Raw genomic sequence first — 18,557 nt, forward strand, 5'->3', positions numbered from 1 at the left:
GTATTGCATTACATTACATTTCATTCTGGGAGGTGGAACATGGGTGGAATATGGGTGTTCTCATGCATCCACGTATGGATTTCACACAGTCCGAGTTTTACAAAGCTTTGTGAACCCGGGATAGCATGAAATCTCTACACCTCCCAGAGGATGGAATAACACAGAGATTTTTTTGGGGCCTTGTTATTTCTTCTTTCTATGTGTGTTGCAATCTGCAGCACACATAGAGGAAAATGTTTCAAGAGATTGTTTTTGTTCAGGAAGGGATACCTTCCTGCCGAAAAACTATTTTGTTTGTAACACAGGCACTGTATTGGTGCAAGGCTGCCGTTAAATGTGCCGGAGCAAGGAAAGAACAGAAATGCATCAAGTGACGTTAAATATAGTGCATTCCTACAATTTCACGCAGTGCAGCAAGGTGGCTTGCTGAGTTGCGGGAAAGCATGTTAAATATTCCCCTCAGTATGTAAAGGTCTGACACATTTCAATTTTCTCTTACTGAGCAGGTGAGCTATGGAGCGCTCTTCCATGTGTCTTCCCTACTGCCACTGGGCACTTAAAATTTGCTAAAGTTGAGAACATCAATGTACTGTTGGGGGAAGATTCATAAAAATGTCATGCAACCCAGTGTAGCAACACACCTTGCTGCACTGCATGAGAAAGAGAGGGCACAAAACATTATGTGGCCCATTACTGTCCTCTCCCTGCACTGGTGCACTGTGTGCTGCCTAGTGCCAATGCATGCAGGCTTGTTTTTAAGCAGGAAGGGACACCTTCATGCACAATAACAATCCACAGAGGTTTTTTCTTGTTTGTGTGTGTGTGCTGCAGAATAGGGCATACATGGAAAGAGGAAACCATGAGGAGAAAAGCATTTCTCCCTACGCCTCCCCTGGGCAGGCGTAGCATTTTGATTCATCCCCAGGTCTACCACTCATGGCAAATCTGGGAATGGATCAAAATCCATGGATGGATGCGTGTGAACACCCACACTCCACCCATGGAACGCCTCTCTGATTTAAATTAACACAAGTCAGCAACTTGCGCTGCCTTGCGTTACCCCAGAGTTACCAAGCCATGCAGGGCTAAGCAAGGGTGACGTCAAACCTTTGATAAATATTTTGTGTAAACCTACATTTCTTAGAAAATTTAGCTCTCAAAGTTCTGGATAAAAGCCAATGACTTAATGTCATTACCAGAAACAAAGTTTCATACAATATCGATAAGCCATAAAGGAAATGTAATGTATCATATAGGAAGAATCAGGATAGGCCACTCCACAATGACGTAAGATATCATGGAAACAAGGATCAGATTTCTTTTTTTATTTGACCATGTACAAATTACTTAAAAAGGCCAGAAGAACTGACCAACAATACTGTTCGAAGGAGCAAGAAGAGATGATACTCAATCAAGTGGAAGGCTGTAACCTTAATGTGACTGTAAAGCAAAGAAATCATAGTTCATAGAAAAGCAACATGAAATGATGCAAATATGTAGAACTTAAGTGTGAAAGAACAAAAAGCGCAGTGGTTTATTCTTTCATATCTATTACAAGCCCGATAAGACAACATTTTGTGGGTAATGACAGCAGAATTTAAGTTCTATTGCAGGTGCCACACAATAGTGATGGTTGAGATGTTATAATGGTATATAAAAGAGTGGATAAGGGACAAAGGACAGCTTTATTTATGTTCATATGAGGTGCACTTGACTTATGATTGAAATGATGACTATAACTGGTACAGCTCTTTTTAAAAGAGGAAGACATATGATTAGCTTGTAGACATTGTGGCACCTGTGATCAAGTGCACTTTAAGACACAGAGCTAGAGAGAAAATCCTTTCAAATCAGTACAGATATGTATGAATTACAAGTAGGAGTGGGAATTGAGCAAAAATGTAAATGTACTAAACACAAACCCAGGAGGCCTGATTCACAAAGGCCTTGACACTCGTTGCAGTGGGCCCGCAGTCATGTGGAGTCTCCACACTCATTGCGGAGATTCTGTTTCGAGTATGGAGACTCCCCCATGACTGTGGGACCTCCGCCATGAGTACGGAGGCCGTTTTTGAATCAGGCCCAAGATGTTTATCCATACATCATTCGTACCCTCCCAATAGGGCATAATGCTGTCTTACGAATCAAATTGTGCTGCCATATTATGAATTATCAGAAACTTTAAAAAAAAAGTGCTTCATAGTGCCCTATAACACATTGACTGCTTGTTTCTTTCATTCACTACTTCCAAGGCACTACATTATAGATTCAGTAGTAATATGGGTTTCTGAGTATTTACTATAGATCTAATAACAGAAGACAAAAATATTCTCTGTCATGCTACCTGTATAAATGTACCTCAAATGTACTTTCCACGTTGCTGATGCAAAGTGTACTGTTAGTGAGTGCTTAATCTTTGTATGTAGATCCATCTATTCAATTGTTTGCTTAGAACACATTTGGATGACCTCAGTAGCTGGCACTTTTCCATTGAATTATTAAAATTCACAATTTCAATACTTTTCAAATAGTCTTGACAATGATAAAAACATATAAAAATGGTCTCTGTGTGGAAACAAAGTCAAACTCTTAATTACAGAAGGTCAGACAAACGTAACTTAACATTATCATTCTTTCCTTCTTCTCACCAAAAGTCAGAGAATTTGCTTGTGCAACAGAGTCAAAGTTATTTAGTAAATGTTATGTATACATATTTTGAACATATGCTCTGCACATTTATCTCTCTCTTTCACACTCTCTCTCTATATAATATATATATATATATATATATATATATATATATATATATATATGTGCATATACATATATACATATACACACACATATTTATTTACATATATTTATATATATATATATATATATATATATATATATATATATATATATATACACACACACACACACACATACATACCTACATTGATTTACATGATTGCAATTGATAGTAAAATAAGGAACAACCAACATGCCAAATATAAGTAACACACTATTGTGCAGTTCAAACACAGAATGACTTCAAGTGACGTACATTTTTGTGGTAGGTACCGTTATAGTAAACCAAAACATAAAGCGATGTTACGTTATAAGAAAGATGACGTCTTGGAGCATGACGTGAACTCTGCAACACTGGTCTTGTAAATTCACATACATGCAGTCAAAACAAGCAGCTCTTAGCAGTTTGACCTTGTAACTGACTGATGAGATCCAGTTATTTGGGTTTATTTATATTTGTAAATTTGTTTGGTTGAGCCTGGGGACCTCAGGCATTCAGCTTCATTGATCAATTAGCACATTTGGTTACAGTTTATCTGAATACCTTCCAAAAAAAAGAAAATAAATGTCAAACAAAATTGGCTGATCCGGTAGGAATTCAATTGTTTTGAAAAAATAGTAAGATGGCCAGAAGCTTGCCATAACTCATCAGGTCCAGATGTTGTAATTCAGCAAACTTGATGTCACTTCCTTTACATTAATGTACTGACTTGCTAAAAGAACGTAGACACTATTATTAGCCAAATACCCTGGAATTAAAACATTGAATAAGAGTCAAATAGCTCCATTGTATCCTTATGGCCAATCTGCTTCTGAGACGATTATCAAGTTTAACAAAAATGCCTGGCCTGTTAAATAGCAAGAGTATAAGACACCAATAAGATGATGGAACCAATGTTTTATCCTTGTGTAGTAGTGCATCAACCGACTTGAGGTTCCACAGCTCCAATTTACTCACAAGCCAACTTGCTGTCAAAGCTAGAGAGGGCAATAGCAAAGGCCTGTAAAGCACACATTGGGTAGTTGTAGTCCATTGTAAAAACATCTTCGGCGACCCGACCAAACTGCATAACAATGTAGTCAGCTGGAAAACAAAATTGATGATCAAGATTTAAATTATGATATTCTGTGTTGATTGAGGTAATCAGAGAAACATATGGTAAATTAAAAGGAAAGAAGCCTGTGCATAGAACATACAAGTATTTATTCTAAAGAGATATTCTGCTGCCTACTGAGCTACACAGTTGTGAATATGAATACAATTTCATTTGTTTGAGTTTTTACATGTTTTATTTCAAATGGGAAAACAATAGTAGATTGTGGAAGCTATCCACAGATTCTATTTATCTAGTAGCTACTTAATGTGGCATATGTCATAGTTCTTCTGACATATGGTAAAGATGATATGTATAAAAAAAGAAACTTTGATTAACTAAATGGCAATACAACCCATTGGCAGCTGGTGAACTCTCATATGGGTGGGCAAAAAGGCTTGCCTAGAATTGCAGTAACCACGGGAACCCAAAACCCAATGTCTGAATGTAGGTTAAGTAGGGTACCTGCAAGACCACTTTGAAAAGATGATAATAATCACATTCCAGTTAAATCAACTAAAATCCAGATATGTTGAAGGGAAACTAATGAAATATTCTAGTACTTGCATGGTGTGTCAACAAAGTATTACCATCACTTGGGGAGTTGGGGCTCACCGTGCCCGAAATCACTTTACATTTTGGTAAAACTTAGTTTTTAATGCAATTTCTCTAAAGTTTGTCTACAGATTTATGGGTATTTTGGACGGATAAAAATTTGGGGTATCTGGATGCACACCGCCTGTCTTTTTCAGCTAACAATTGTGATAATATCATACATTTGTTTCTCCGTTTACTTTATCCATTTGACGCAAGGCCAAAAAATAAGTGTTTGCAGTAAATTACCTCGGATATCAAGGAACCAAGGTAAGAAGTAAACTGTTAGATTGTCCCAGGAATAGTTGAGATATTGCTTGCCAAAACTGTAGCTGTCTTAATAGAAAATCGCTACGTCTCTTTCCTTCAGAGAAATTGTCAGGCCAGGCCAGTATTTATTTATAAGATGAGGGAAGGGGCCCAAGCTGCAACAATAAGGTGTCTTGCAAAAAACAGCTTTACCACACCTTTTATGTGTATAAGTGTTATTATGGAAGAATATGAACAGCTACATGGACCGGCAAGACTGTCTTCACAGACTTTAATGCAGGACTCCTAAGACATTAGTCAAATCAGTACTGCCTAGGGCCATTGAGGATCATTACTGTCTGTGGCCTTTAAGTTTCCTTATTGCATGGCCCACTGATATTAACTAGTGTTTGATGAAACTCAATGCCTGGGACCAATTCGTTTTATTACAGAATGGAACCATTAACGTCCATTGCTGTCTACTTATATGCATGAATATATCATCAGCTCAACCTGCTGGCTTTGCCAATCCTTGATTTCTACGATGGATGGCCCTTAATAGGAAAATACAGCACCATTAACTGATGAATTGAACTTTCAGTCACAGCAGAAACAATTTTTATACAGGTACCATGTTGTTGGGTGCAGCACTGTTTTTTAGCGCCTCATCAGGTTTCATCTTTTTGTGACAGCAGAGAGCATGACTGAAAATACATCTGTTCTCTGCCTTACCTCCAGCCTATGTCTTACTGTCAGGGCAGCCTATTCCTGTGTATTTGCGCAGTTACACTTTTATCATCACAATCATGTGTTTTTCTTTTTATGATAAAACCTGCTGCCCTAAGCAATAAAGACATTTAGCCTCAGGGGGTGTATCTGTTTCACTTTTCTTAACTTTGAATTCTTCTTGATCTCAGCCTTATTTTTTTGAGCAGAGTTAACTTTCATTTGAAATAGAATGTCATAATTTGATTGCGCTTTATGTAAAGGTAACTTGGCGTCCAAATGCTCCCTCTTTACTGAGATCAGGCCCTTTTAGCTGATATGTGGCTGGTGCAAATGTATACATGTTACCCAACTGAACAAGTACAAAGCCGTTACAGTGGTTGCTGGCATCTACGAGTAGGGTGGGGGCAGTTGCACGTGCACAAAATAAAATAAAAACTTACCTGAACGCGAAGAGACGTACCCCCGGTCCTCTTTTCACCACCCTCAATGGAAGGAGCAACTACCTTGACCAATCATGGCGCTGCTCTCATGCAGCATGAGAGCAGCGCCCTGATTGGATAGAGTGTCTCACTCGGTGTTCCACAGCACTCTGGAGGTTTCAGCATGCTCTACCCAGATGTCTTAATCTTAAAACTGCTGGGTTAGAGCTGTTTAAAGTGAGCATGTCGGGCAGGACAAAAATACATGCACACTTTAAACAGTGCACAGTTAGCCCACTCTCCTTCCTGTTTGAGTGACATGCTACTGTCACTCAACAGTGGCCCCACCCCAGTCCTGATATTCTGTTCGTGATAGGGAATATTAATAACATGATAATAAATTACCATTATTATTTTCAGAGGTTTGGGGGAATTTTAAGTGAGGGAGACGCTCCTCTGCTCCAAGTGAGGAGCCGCCTCTGAGCCGTTATGCAAATTGTTTTAAATGCAACCTTGCTAGTGCACAACCTCCATGCTCGTGCAGGAGTGGTATCTGCACATAACATACAATCTCTGGAAAGCTCAGATTTGAGCTGCTCTGAGATAGTGCGTCTCCCGTATAAGAAAAGTGGCTCCGCCCTAATATACTAGAAGATGTACTAGCTGAAAGTTGTAGTTAATTTACTGCCAGTGCCTAATTTGTGGAAGAATGAGTCCTGGTACAATTAAATGTTGGGTGCTGAATACCAGGGCCACGTACTTATTCATTTATGCATTCCCATACTGCACGGACATTATCCAACGGTATTAGAGTGCTTTACAATAATTTAGATTTCATTATAAGAGATACAAAGATACAAACAGTTGCTAGTTACATTTGTTACAAAAGGCACAAAGTAGTGGGTCGAAAGAAAGGGACATTTTCTCGTTTCAGTTGTTGTAAAAGCACAAAATATATACAGTCTATAAGAGGTGGTGTAGGCAGTAACAGCAATCTTAGGTAAGGTGAGACAGGAGTAGTGCAGTTAGTCCCAGTCTTGGGAATGGTATATTATCTTAAGGCAGGTTAGCTTAGGCGACAAATAGCCAAAATTTATTTTTATAAGGGTTTTTAGAACTGTTTTGAAGATTGGCAATGAGGTTGTAGTATGTAGTTTCAGGGGTAAAGAGTTCCATACTCTAGTCACACATTACCTGAGAAAGATTATATTATGAGTCGGTCCTTTGTAGAGTTAGCACTATAGCTTCTGCATTTCACTTTTGTCTGGAGCCTCCCGAATGCTTCAGTTTGTTTGGTAGGTAGCCCTAATGGGTAATACAGGTAGTTTTATAAATCACCCATGCTTCTCTGGGGAGCCAGAGAGGAGTAACAAGAGTGGTGGTTTCTTTACGGCCTATAGACAAAGCATGCCACTGAATGTAAAACTGGTTTCAGAGGAATGAGGTGGGTTTTGGGGAGACCTGTCAAAAGAGTGTTATACTAGTCGATTCTGGAGAATACCAGTGATTGAACAGGATATTTCAGGTCTTGCTCGAGAATGTTGAGGCAGATTCCCCAAAGAAGACACAGTTGACATAGTGCATTCCTGGCCCTGGTACTGATTTGGCTTTGAAGGTTGAGCCATTTATTCTAAGTGATTCCCAGAGATGTGACATGGGGTTGTTGTTGAGGATGTCAAGTGTGTCCATTCAGGATTGTACAGGCGTTTGTGAATTTGAAGAGGAAATGAGAAGGACTTTGGTTGTGGTAGGGTTTAGTTTTAGGTTGTGAGAAGTCAATCTTGAATGAAGTTTAAAGTGTTGACAAGATGAGAGCTATTGCTTGTGGGTGAGATCTTTAAGTAGAGCTGCGTGTAATCTGCATGCTAATAGATGAAGATCCCAGCCTTTCTTAGTATGACTCCCAGAATGTTCAGTATAGCGGTTTAACAGGGTAGGAGCAAGGATAGAACCCTGTGGAACTTTTTCATTGATGGCCTTCAATAAAGATAGGCAGTCATTAATTTTGATCCTCTGTGATCTGCCCATGAGGAAGGATTCAAACTATTTTAGGACCATGCCATCAATGCCCATTCAATTTCTTAGTGTGTCTAGAAACGTATAATGATTTACTGTGCCAAAGGTTGCGACAGGATGAGAAGAATAAGGAGGCGGGTCTAAGACTCGAAGAGCAAAGCCAACAACCTGAAGCAGTGCTGTTTCAGTACTGCATCGTTGTTTGAAGCTATATTGGAATTTGTTCAGTAGGTTATTGTCTTCGATGTTTTAAGTGAGTTGCTATTTAGGAATTTGGGTTACTGGTTGAGGGGGGTGAAACCCTACTCAAGCAGCAAGCACAATTCTTGTCAGAGTGAAACACCCGCGAATCCCTGAATTAACTTGTGCTTAACCCTTTGGTTACTTGGCACAAAAGCAGTCAGGCTGAACTTAGAGGCAATGTGTAAAGTATTTATGCAATAAAATCCCATATCAATTTAGAAAAAAAGAGCAAAATCTAATCAACTATTTGACACCAAAACAAGAAAAATCCAATCTGTAGCACCAAAGAAGTGCAATTTGAAAGGTTTAGGTTATCTTGTCAATTCTGACTGGAACAAAGTCGCAACTTCAGGACAACCAAGATGGAACACGGGCTGGATACAGGGACCATGTCAGACTTGCTGAAAAAATTAAATCCTGGTTTTGGAGCATTGTGAGCTCTTGCGTTCAGGATGAGTCACTCCGTGATGATTCGGGGCTGTGATGCGAGGTCATGTGTTGGGATTGCGCTGGATAGCAACGGTTTCGATGAGGTGGGGGACTGGAACGCTAGTTCCTGTGTTGAGTAAGCATCGCACAGCGGCAGTTCCGAGCAGCTATGACGCTGCGATGCGATCTTCTGCCTCGAGGTTGCATAGCGGAGCAGCAGTTCTGAGGAACTGAGAGGTCCTGTGTTGGGGATGCATCGCATCCATTCTAATGTGAGGCTGCGAGGCAATGTGTTGCACTGCTTCAGTGCTGCTGGGACCACAACTGGGCTTGCAGAGCACCTTCAGGCCCGCTTACAAGGGCCCAGGACTGGCAAGACTCACAACAGGTAGAGTCCATGAGATGAGTTCAAGGTGGATGGAGACTTTTCTGGCCTTCGGCCTCTGATCAGGAGACCAGGCAACAAACCCTTAGAGTTACTCTGGTGGTCCTGAGTTCAAGATGCAGGTCCAGTCCATTTCACTCGGGCAACACAGCAGCAGAGTAGCAGGGCAGCAGAGTAGCAGTCTTTTTGCAGCAGAGCAACATATCAGTCCTTCGGAGTCTTTCACAGGTCTAGAAATGTTCTTCAGTCACAGGGTCCAATATTTATACCTGGTGTCAGCTTTGAAGTGGAGGATGCTTCTAGAGTCCTCCCCTTAAAGAAGTGTCTGGAAATTCTTACCTTCCTGTCATGGCCCCGGCTTGTCTTGGTGCCGAAATGACTAGTGTGAAACTCATGTGAGTGTGCGGAAGTAGAGTCTTTGGTATGTGCAGTTGTAGTAGGCGACAGTGTCTCCCCTCTATCAAGTCAGAGATGGTCCATCCTGCCAACACCTAATCCCCCTTTGTCTCACTGTCTAAGATAATTATACAAAGACCAACTGCGAGCTACATCTGATAATATAACCCACTATAAAGGCTACAGACACAAAATGCCATATGCCTCTGTGAACTCAGCTGAATCTATCTTGAACTGAACTGGCACATGGGAACCCCCTCTCCTACTCATGGACCCCCTCCGTGAAGCGCTTGTCCTTAACTTACTCACAGATGCACCCCAGTAGGCGAACAATACCCCCATGGCCAACAAGGCGATGAGGTCTATTTCATCCTTGGCTAAGATGTCTGTACCCAACCCAAGGAAAACTCTGACCATAAGAACAGTAACCAACAGTGGTCACTGACAGCTGTCAGTATCAGGAGCAAGGCCAGGGGGCATCCATTGCCAGGTGGCAGCTCCTAGCCTGGACACTGGGTAGGCCTCTCTCCCAGCCTTGGAGCTTGGCAAGAAGATCTCTATAGGCTCCTGGGGACTCTCTGACCTTTGAGTGGGGGGCAATAGAACCGGGTGTTAGGCGCACTACTTCTACTTTACCTCTTGTCAGACCAGAGGCAGTTCCCTGAGACTGGCTTTTCAGCCAAGGGTCTGTACTCTGAGGCCACATAAGGGACAGGAGTTATCTTTCCTCACCTTGCCCCTCCTTCTGAGCTCGGGACCCTCCATTTGAGAGTGTTGCCTTCAGAAAACTGAACTGTCATGACACCCTGGGCAGCTGCTGCTCCCAGCTCTCTTGAAACCGGGGTCAACTCAGTTCCCAGAATTCATAATATGAGCTTCTGGGGGATAACTATGACCCTCTGCTGAGTCACCTGCAGATCACACTCCATGGATACTAAGGCCATGAGGCAGAAAACGCCCTGCCCCTGGATCTACTTTACCTTAAACATTTGACCAGTTCAGTGCCCTGAAGAAACCAGCCTTTCCACTACCATGGTCTGACTAGCCCAGGTGCCCATCAAAGCAGTGACAGGGGTGATAGGCCTTCTAAGGGCAGTGTACACTATTAGGGAAAGTCAGTGTGCCTTAGTATTTTGCCTGCAGTAGCACCCCATTATAGTATACAACGTTGACAATGCGAGCGTTACAACGAAGTACCATTACCACGCGGTTATAACAACGAAAGTTGTTACAACAAATTGCGCTGGGTGGCGCTCAAGGATAATAAATGATTTAATGCACTATCCTAACACCTTCCCTACTATCCACGGGGACTGGTGTTGGAATAGTAAATTATATTTTTTAAATTTGCCCCCCCCCAACGAAAGTCGTTGTAACGACTTGCGTTGTTACAACCGCGTTGTAATGGTACGTGTGGTAATGGTACGCGTGGTAGTGACATACATCCCCCCATTATGCACATAGGGAGAGAGCTGCTTTAGCATGTGGTTTCATTCCCCCTTGGCCTACAGAGACCATTGACATCTTGAATCAGAGTGTAACTTGTGCGAGAACACCAAGTATGTAACTCACAATATGATATCTGGATGCCTTATCGGTCATCCAGAGTTTTCATATTTGCCTGGCTCAGGATCAGGGCCCAGGCCTTGTCTCAGCCTGCTGTACCCAGGTACATTATCTGCAGCAGCAGGAACAAAGGCTGCTCCACTCAAAAGGAACAATTTGCAGTACTTCTCCCAGCTCCTGAGAAGGAAAGGGGTTGGGCGTAATGATCACCATCCATCACTTAGCTGTCACATTGTACCAGAGAGTGTCCAGATAACTGGAGCCAACCCAGAGGAAGGCTTTCTTTAAAATTCCAGTGTGCAAGACCCTGGCAGTGATGTCAGCAAGGGGTGGGTCTGAGACCCCAGTAGTAGATGTGACTAGTGGATCCTGGATAATGCCATTTTGGATTGCAGGAGGTTTGGGACAGAGGTGGAGTGTTACCTGTCTTCTGTAACCTTCCTCTCCCCTTTAAATGCTCTTCCCAAGGGGGAGACTCTTTTCTTGCTATCAGATTGCAATACACTTTGCTGCTGGAGCCTGGGACTGCCATGAAGAATTGGAAACAGTAACCCCCGGACCTTCACTGAGGACCTAGGACTCCGCCCTGTTGACCCCAGCACCAGTGGGTTTCCCCCAGCACCCGTGGGTTTCGCCAAGGGCCACTGAGGTTGGCCCTTTTTACTGCCTGAGGACCAGTTGGGGGCAAAGACATGGGCTTTTCGGCACCCACCAACAGAACCAAAGGAGAACTGGGGCAGGGAATCAGGGATTCTAGCTCTTTGAGAACTGCACCATCTGGAAGTCAGGCGGGTGCCTGCAACTGAACCTGGTGGGTAGAGCTCACCACCAGGAGTAAAATTAATCCAGGATCAGCTAAATTAGCCCAACTTGACCCGGGGGATGGTGGAAAGAAGTTGCTGGTTTATAAGTTGGGGAGAAGGTGTGCATGGGGCCCCCTCCCTATCCTTCCCTTTCACTCGGGGACCCCATATTCTGGGTGGATTCATGCTTAAGGAGGCCGGGACCCCATCCTTGGACCCCGAGTGCTTCACATTATGGGGAGGTGCTTTTGCGCTTTTCCAGTATTCTAGAGGCATGATGGAGCCATTGTGCTCCCCCCACAGGGGGTGGGGGGGCCCAGTACCCCACTCATGGGCCAAAAATTGACTTGGAGGATGGGGAAATGCTGTCACCCCCCCAAGAGGTCCATTCTTCCAGTGTCCATGTCCATGGAGGAGCAGTACGTGGCCACACACCCTGCAAGGAAGACACCAAAGGATGATGCCAGCTCCCCTGGCAGTCTGCAATCGTTCTCCCGGCATGGTGAGCCAGCGAGGACAGTAGGGGGTAAGTTCCTCGGGCTGCCTTCCAACAAGGACTGCAAATGGGGTGCCTGGGTGGGACCGATCACCCTGATCTAAAACAGAAATGCTGTGCAAAGCAGCTTTCAAAAGGGAAAACACAAGGACACAAGGAAAACCCCAATGCAGCACTTTGGAACAACTCGCTTCATAACTCCGGGGCCTTTTGATTTCAACACATTTATGCCCCTATCTCTGCATGTGGTGGTCCTAGGACTACAGGACCACCCCCAATCAACTCAGCACAACACAACCTTTCTTTTAAGGTTACTTTTTGATCCTAAATTGGAGGGGGGGGTGGCTTCAAAATGATCACCTTCCCAGGATTGTCAAAGCCTTTTCAAGCATTTCCATGGCTGGAGCTTTTGTTCTACAGCTAAGAGTGTTTCAGTCTCCAGAAGCCATCTGTATGGTGACGTTCAGGCAGCCCTGAAAATACACAAATATAATGTCCATGTTGTTACACCTCCTAGGGGCTTACTGTATGGTTCCAAAGCAATGCTTTTTCAATGTGATGTGATTCTAGGGGCTGTTTTTACATATACAGTTTAATGCCAATTACATGAAAGAATGCACAAACACAAGGTTTGTCCTGATAAATGTTTTATTGGGTTATCATAATGATTACACGTAATTTATTAGTTCAAGCTTCAGCAATTATGACAATGTCTCATACAAAAGTAATGTGTTTAATACAAAAAACGGTTTAAACTCACTTGATATAATGGGTGACCGCTTTAGGGAGTTACCAGTGATTACACAATGTCATCTATGGTATGTTCATCTGCCAATGTGTATATTTGTACATTTCTGCATAGTATTTAGTAGTTTCAGTGTAATACATGTACTTCTCTAAAGAAAAAGTACAGACTGGACGATTATTTATGGAGTGTTATTATTTCATGCTAGTGATTGGTGATTACTAGCCCACACCACCTCCCTATAGTAGGCCCTGGACTGCTCCGCTTCACTGCCCTGTTAGAGTTTAGTGCTACAATGGGGAGTTTGGTTCCCATTAACACCTTGGCCACGGGGCTAATACCCCTGCGGTGCAGGGGGAGGAGGGCCGCGCTCCGCGCCGCGGTGCTTGTGACGAGCTTGGCTCATCACGCTGCACGGTGGCGCTGTGGGGGAAACAGCCAATTCAACAAAACTTTTACAACGCAGGATCTATTACAACGCATGCCATTACAACGCATGCCATAACAACTGAAGTATGGGTAAATATTTAATTTACTTTTAACCCCTACACTATCCAACACTTACCCTACTATTACACCCCCCTGGAGTTAGAATAGTAATGTTAACCCCTACACTATCCAACATTTACACTACTATTACATTCCGATTAATTAAAATTAAAAAAATAATACTTACATTGTAATGGCATGCGTTGTAATAGCAGCTGCATTGTAATGGCATGCGTTGTAATGGCATGCATTGTAATGGATCCTGCGTTGTAATGGTATGCGTTGTGAAAGTATGCTTGTAACGTCATACACCCGCGCTGTGGTCATGACGAGCTGAGCTCGTCATGACCACGCCCGCTTAATGGAACGCCCGGCACAGCAGGGGAATTATCCCCACGTGGGCGTTCCACTGCGGTTATGATGAGCACAGCTCGTCATGAGCACAGCGCCACTGCTTTTTGTACTGACTTCTACCCCCGAAGTCTACGCAACCAACTCAAGTTCGACATCACCTTTATTTTCTCTCATTAGATAAAACCTGTGGTAAAAGCAACTCTATTGCATGTGCTTTTCTTCTCAAGTTATGCTTTAGCTCCCTGCATATTTCAGTGAGGATATTACACCACCAATCGTGTCTGATCTTCTAAAAAGTTACACTTTCTAATTGGTTTTATTCAAGAAAACATGTTTGCTTTTTATATGTAAGTAAAATAAAGATGCGTGTTAAGGCATGGGCAAAGTGGGGACTGGCCCAGGGCTCCAGCCTTTCAGGGGAACCCGTTAGAGAACCGGCTCTGTTCTACAGACAGTTCTGATAACGTTGGATGATTCTTGAACATAATTGCTTTACAAACCATTTTGCTTTAATGTATTTTAATATAGGTAATCTGTGGCAATTTATTGCAGACTTTTTTGCAGAGAAATGTGTGTGTGTTTCACCACCATGCAACAACCATAAAAGACGTTTCTTTTAGATCGAAACAGGAGGTCACATATGACAAATGGCAGGGGCGTCACAGAGATTTCCAAGAACATTAGTGAGATGCGGCTGTATTACACTATTGAAAACACACATTATAGCCCCTGAATATTAGATGGAAACACAATTAAAATGTGGATCAGTATGCCTGTGTATTGTCAGTGAACTAGAGAAAGAGGGCATGAAAAAAATAACAACTTAGTCTTTTACAGCTTTGGAAGAGTTTTTTCAAAAACTTTCAAGCTTCAAAATGTTCAAAGTTTAGAAAGCGCAAAAAAAAAAAAAAAAAGTCTGGAACCAGAAGTCCTGCAGAAGTTTGTAGATAACCAACACAAAGTCCCTTTTGGTAGGAGAAATGTCTTGCAAAGCATATTTGATGGGGAACTCTGTACAAAACTAACCGACATATTTACAATAAAAGTGGTGAAGCGTTTCGTTAAGCCATGATGGTTAAAGACACGCTTTGTCACTTTAGAAATGCAAGGCTGCATCATATTTACTAGAATATGGTGCAGCTCTGCGTTTCCCCGAGTGCTGGCGCTAAATTTAGCTACCTAGCGCCAACGCAGGCATCCTTGCACCATAGTTCAAGGGTGCCTTTGTTGAAGGGAAGATTGTTTATATGCAGGAAGATCCCCCTTCCTGCACATAAACAATCTTGAAATGTTATGTTATGTTATGTGGGGGGTTTTCTATAGCGCTCGGCTACTCATGGAGAGTGTCCCGGCGCTTTAGATCCATCACTAAACAGCGGTGTGGGAGGGCCGGATAACTTTATTGGGTGAACAACCAGGTCTTTAAACACTTCCTGAAAGTGAGCAGACTCCCCGTGGTTCTGAGGGACACAGGAAGAGTATTCCATCTCTGAGGGGTGAGGAGTTTGAAAGAGCGACCGCCACACCTGGCCCGCCTTGTGGTAGGAACCAAGGCCAAGGCCAGGGAGGCCGATCTGGAAGGCAGGTAAAAGTTCACCCGTTTCCGGAGATAGATGGCTCCCAGGCCGTGCAGTGCCTTGAAAGCCAACGTCATTGTTTTAAAGATAATCCGTTTTTTTATCAGAAGCCAGTGGAGAGTGGTGAGAAGGGCACTGGCACAGGTCCTCCTAGTCAGACCAAAGATGGCATGTGCTGCCGAGTTCTGAACAACTTGAAGGCGAGATAGGAGGAAGTCAGGGAGACCCAGGTAAAGTGCATTAGCATAGTCTAGGCGAGTACCAATCAATGCCTGTACCGTAACTCTTCTATGGGCAACTGAAAGAAGGGACAAACATTTCCGAAGCATCTTTAAGATGGAATAGCATTTGCCCACCAAGCCCAATATCTGGTGTTTGAACGAAAGGCAATTATCAATATGAATCCCGAGATTTTTGGCGACAACCGAGTCACTCGCTGGAGGGAACATGGCAGAAGGCCACCTGGCCTTCCAACTAGGATCAGGGGGGCCGTCAAAAAAAGAATTTCCGACTTGGCAGAGTTGCACTTGAGGCAGTTCAGCTGAAACCAGCCGAAAACTGCCTCAAGGCAATCTCTGATAATCTTTCCATTAAAGTCGGCGCCTTTGTCCCACGTGAAAAGAAGCTGAGTATCATCAGCGTACGACACGATCTGAGCTCCGAAGGTCTCTGTCAGAGCCGCCAGTGGGGACATATAGATGTTAAAAAGCGTGGGGCTTAATATAGAGCCCTGCGGCACTCAGACTTCCAAAGGCGGCATCATGGCAGAGAAAGGGGGAGCCCAGACCATTTGTTGGCGATCGGCAAGGAAGGATTTAAACCAACCGAACACCGACCTCCTTAGACCGATATCCCAGAGTCTAAAAAGGAGACGGTCGTGGGGGACGGTGTCGAAGGCCGCCGATAGATCAAGCATCACCAACATGGCTCTTGCCCCAGTGTCCAGAGTTTCTCTTATGACCTCAGTGACTTCAAGTAGCGCAGTCTCGGTGCTCATATTGGATCGAAACCCGGACTGTGAAGGATGCAGGATATTGTTGGACTCAAGAAAATTGGCCATAGTGAGATGAACATGCTTCTCAGCTACTTTCGCTAGGGAGGGCAGAAGCGAGATAGGTCTGTAGTTTGCGTGTATTTTAGGATCAAGATTGTTTTTTTTTAAAAGAGGTAGTATCAGGGCTTGTTTCCACCGCAGAGGGACCGTTCCTGTGCTCAAAGAGAGGTTAAGCACAGGGTTAATTAGGGGGTTGAGCACATGTGCTGCTTGTTGAATCGATTTTGCCGGGCAGGGGTCTAGAGGGGAACCGGATTTAAGTTTGGACAGTAAATTAAAGGAGGCTTGGTAAGTAATAGGTGGAAAAACCCTGAGAGAGGGGCTCAGCTGGTTAATGAGAAAGAGGAGACACAGGCAAGTCGCTGATAGCCGGAGCGGCAGCTACAGCGAAGGAGGCTTGAATGAGCTGGATTTTATTCGCAAAAAAGCCGGCTAGCTCAGCGATCCAAGGCTCAGAGTGAGTATTCCTGGGGGTACACCAGGAGGGGGAGGTGAAATCCTTAACTATATTAAAAATCTCTTTGCAAGAGTTGGAAGCAGCGTCAATTCTTGAAGCATAGTATAACTTCTTACCAGCGCTAATGTCCTGGTGGTAGACCCTCAGCAGAGATCTATAGGTTTCTTTACAGTTGGCATCATAATGCTTTTGCCATGCTCTTTCAGCTTTTTTGCATTGCCTCTATTTTTCCGCGAATGTCGAAGAAAACCAAGGCGCAGACGCTCTAGACTGATTGGTCTTAGGGGCTCCGATAGGAGCAAGTTCATCTAATTGTCGGGTGAGCCAGGACTGGAGAAGCTCCAAATCAGTTTCGAGGATTCCTGTCAACTGGCAAGGGTGAGTACGTAAGGCCTGCACCAGCATTTCGGAGGAGACCCTGTGGAAGGCCCTAAAGCCATGCGCTTGGCGGCAGGCCCACTGGGCGGCGCTTTCTTGGAGTGTGAAATCTGAAAGTCCACTAAATAATGGTCGGACCAAAGGACTGGTTCGAGAGAAGATAATTCAATCGGGCCGTGGAGAATACCTGGTCAAGTGTATGACCTTTACAGTGAGTGGCAGCCGAAAGATACTGGATAAGGCCAAGAGAGGAGGTAATTTCCAGCAGCTTGATGCTATCTGTAGAATCTTCTATATCCATATGGATATTGAAGTCTCCTAGTAGTAGACAATGATTAGACCTAAGACAGAGCGTGGAAATCACCGAATGGAGTTCTTCAAAGAAGCAACCCAAGGGGCCACGGGGGTCTGTATACCAAAAGCCCTGTGCAAGATTGATTGGGTGTCAGGGTAAGCGAAAAGCCCAGTGTTTCACAGCCCAGAATGTCATCTGTGGGTATAATAGAACAATCCGTTTGCTTGTTGACCACCATCGCGACCCCCCCCCCCCCGCCCACTGGCTCTGTCTTTCCTGTAGATCACATGACTGGCGGGAATCGCGGTGGCAATGTCAGGACCAGAGCTGTCTCCGAGCCATGTTTCAGTCAGGGAAAGACATGTGGGGGATTTGTCGCAGAGTAACTCGTGCAAATCCAGGGCATGCTTTCCCAGGGATCTAGTGTTAACTAGCAAACAGTTACTTTTGGTGGAGGGGAGTTTAGAGAGTGTAATGCCTCTATTACCAGGTAACCATCCACACCCTGGGCAGCATCTGTTGCCCTTAAGAGGTGTGGGAAAGACCGTACAGCAGTTGGTTCTGAGGTCTTTAAGAGCAAAAAGCTCACCATGGGTATATCTGGGCATCCCAGCGTCTTAAGAGCCCACTTGCCCAGCACCCGAGCGCCTCCGGGACGCTGACGGGCACAGACGGGCTTTCTTTTGGCGCTGTTTTGCAACTTCTATGTGTGCTGCTCAACGTAGAAGTTGCAAAACACAATTTTTGAAATGATTGTTTAAGTGTAGGAAGGGTGACCTTCCTGCACATAAGCAATCATTGGCATTTTGCTGTTATTATGCATGCTGCCCAAGGTAGCACACATGGAAACAGCAAAAACTAGGTGAAATAATGCATTTCTCCTGGTTTCACCAGTTTAACCCCTTTCCTGCGGGCGTGATTTTGCGGCAGTGTGGCACTTCCGCAAAATGGGCGGGGCCGCGTCAGCCGTTAGCCGACGGCAGCACTAACGTGGTA

The 18,557-nt window shown here is 43.9% G+C and overlaps 1 protein-coding gene across 3 annotated transcripts in view; it reads right to left on the reverse strand.

The window, feature by feature from the left end:
* Positions 1 to 2,899: 2,899 nt before the first annotated feature.
* TUB (TUB bipartite transcription factor) overlaps positions 2,900 to 18,557 on the reverse strand; it is a 536,930-nt gene continuing 521,272 nt past the window's right edge. For all 3 annotated transcript variants that reach the window (XM_086956017.1, XM_086956015.1, XM_086956016.1), the window contains exon 12: positions 2,900 to 3,877. In XM_086956017.1, coding sequence (XP_086812143.1) covers positions 3,744 to 3,877 — 134 coding nt within the window. In that variant the 3' untranslated portion in view covers positions 2,900 to 3,743. The remainder of the gene's footprint in view (positions 3,878 to 18,557) is intronic.

Source organism: Lissotriton vulgaris, chromosome 2_1 (assembly GCF_964263255.1).
Source record: "Lissotriton vulgaris chromosome 2_1, aLisVul1.2, whole genome shotgun sequence".
In the NCBI taxonomy this organism is placed as follows: Eukaryota; Metazoa; Chordata; class Amphibia; order Caudata; family Salamandridae; genus Lissotriton; species Lissotriton vulgaris.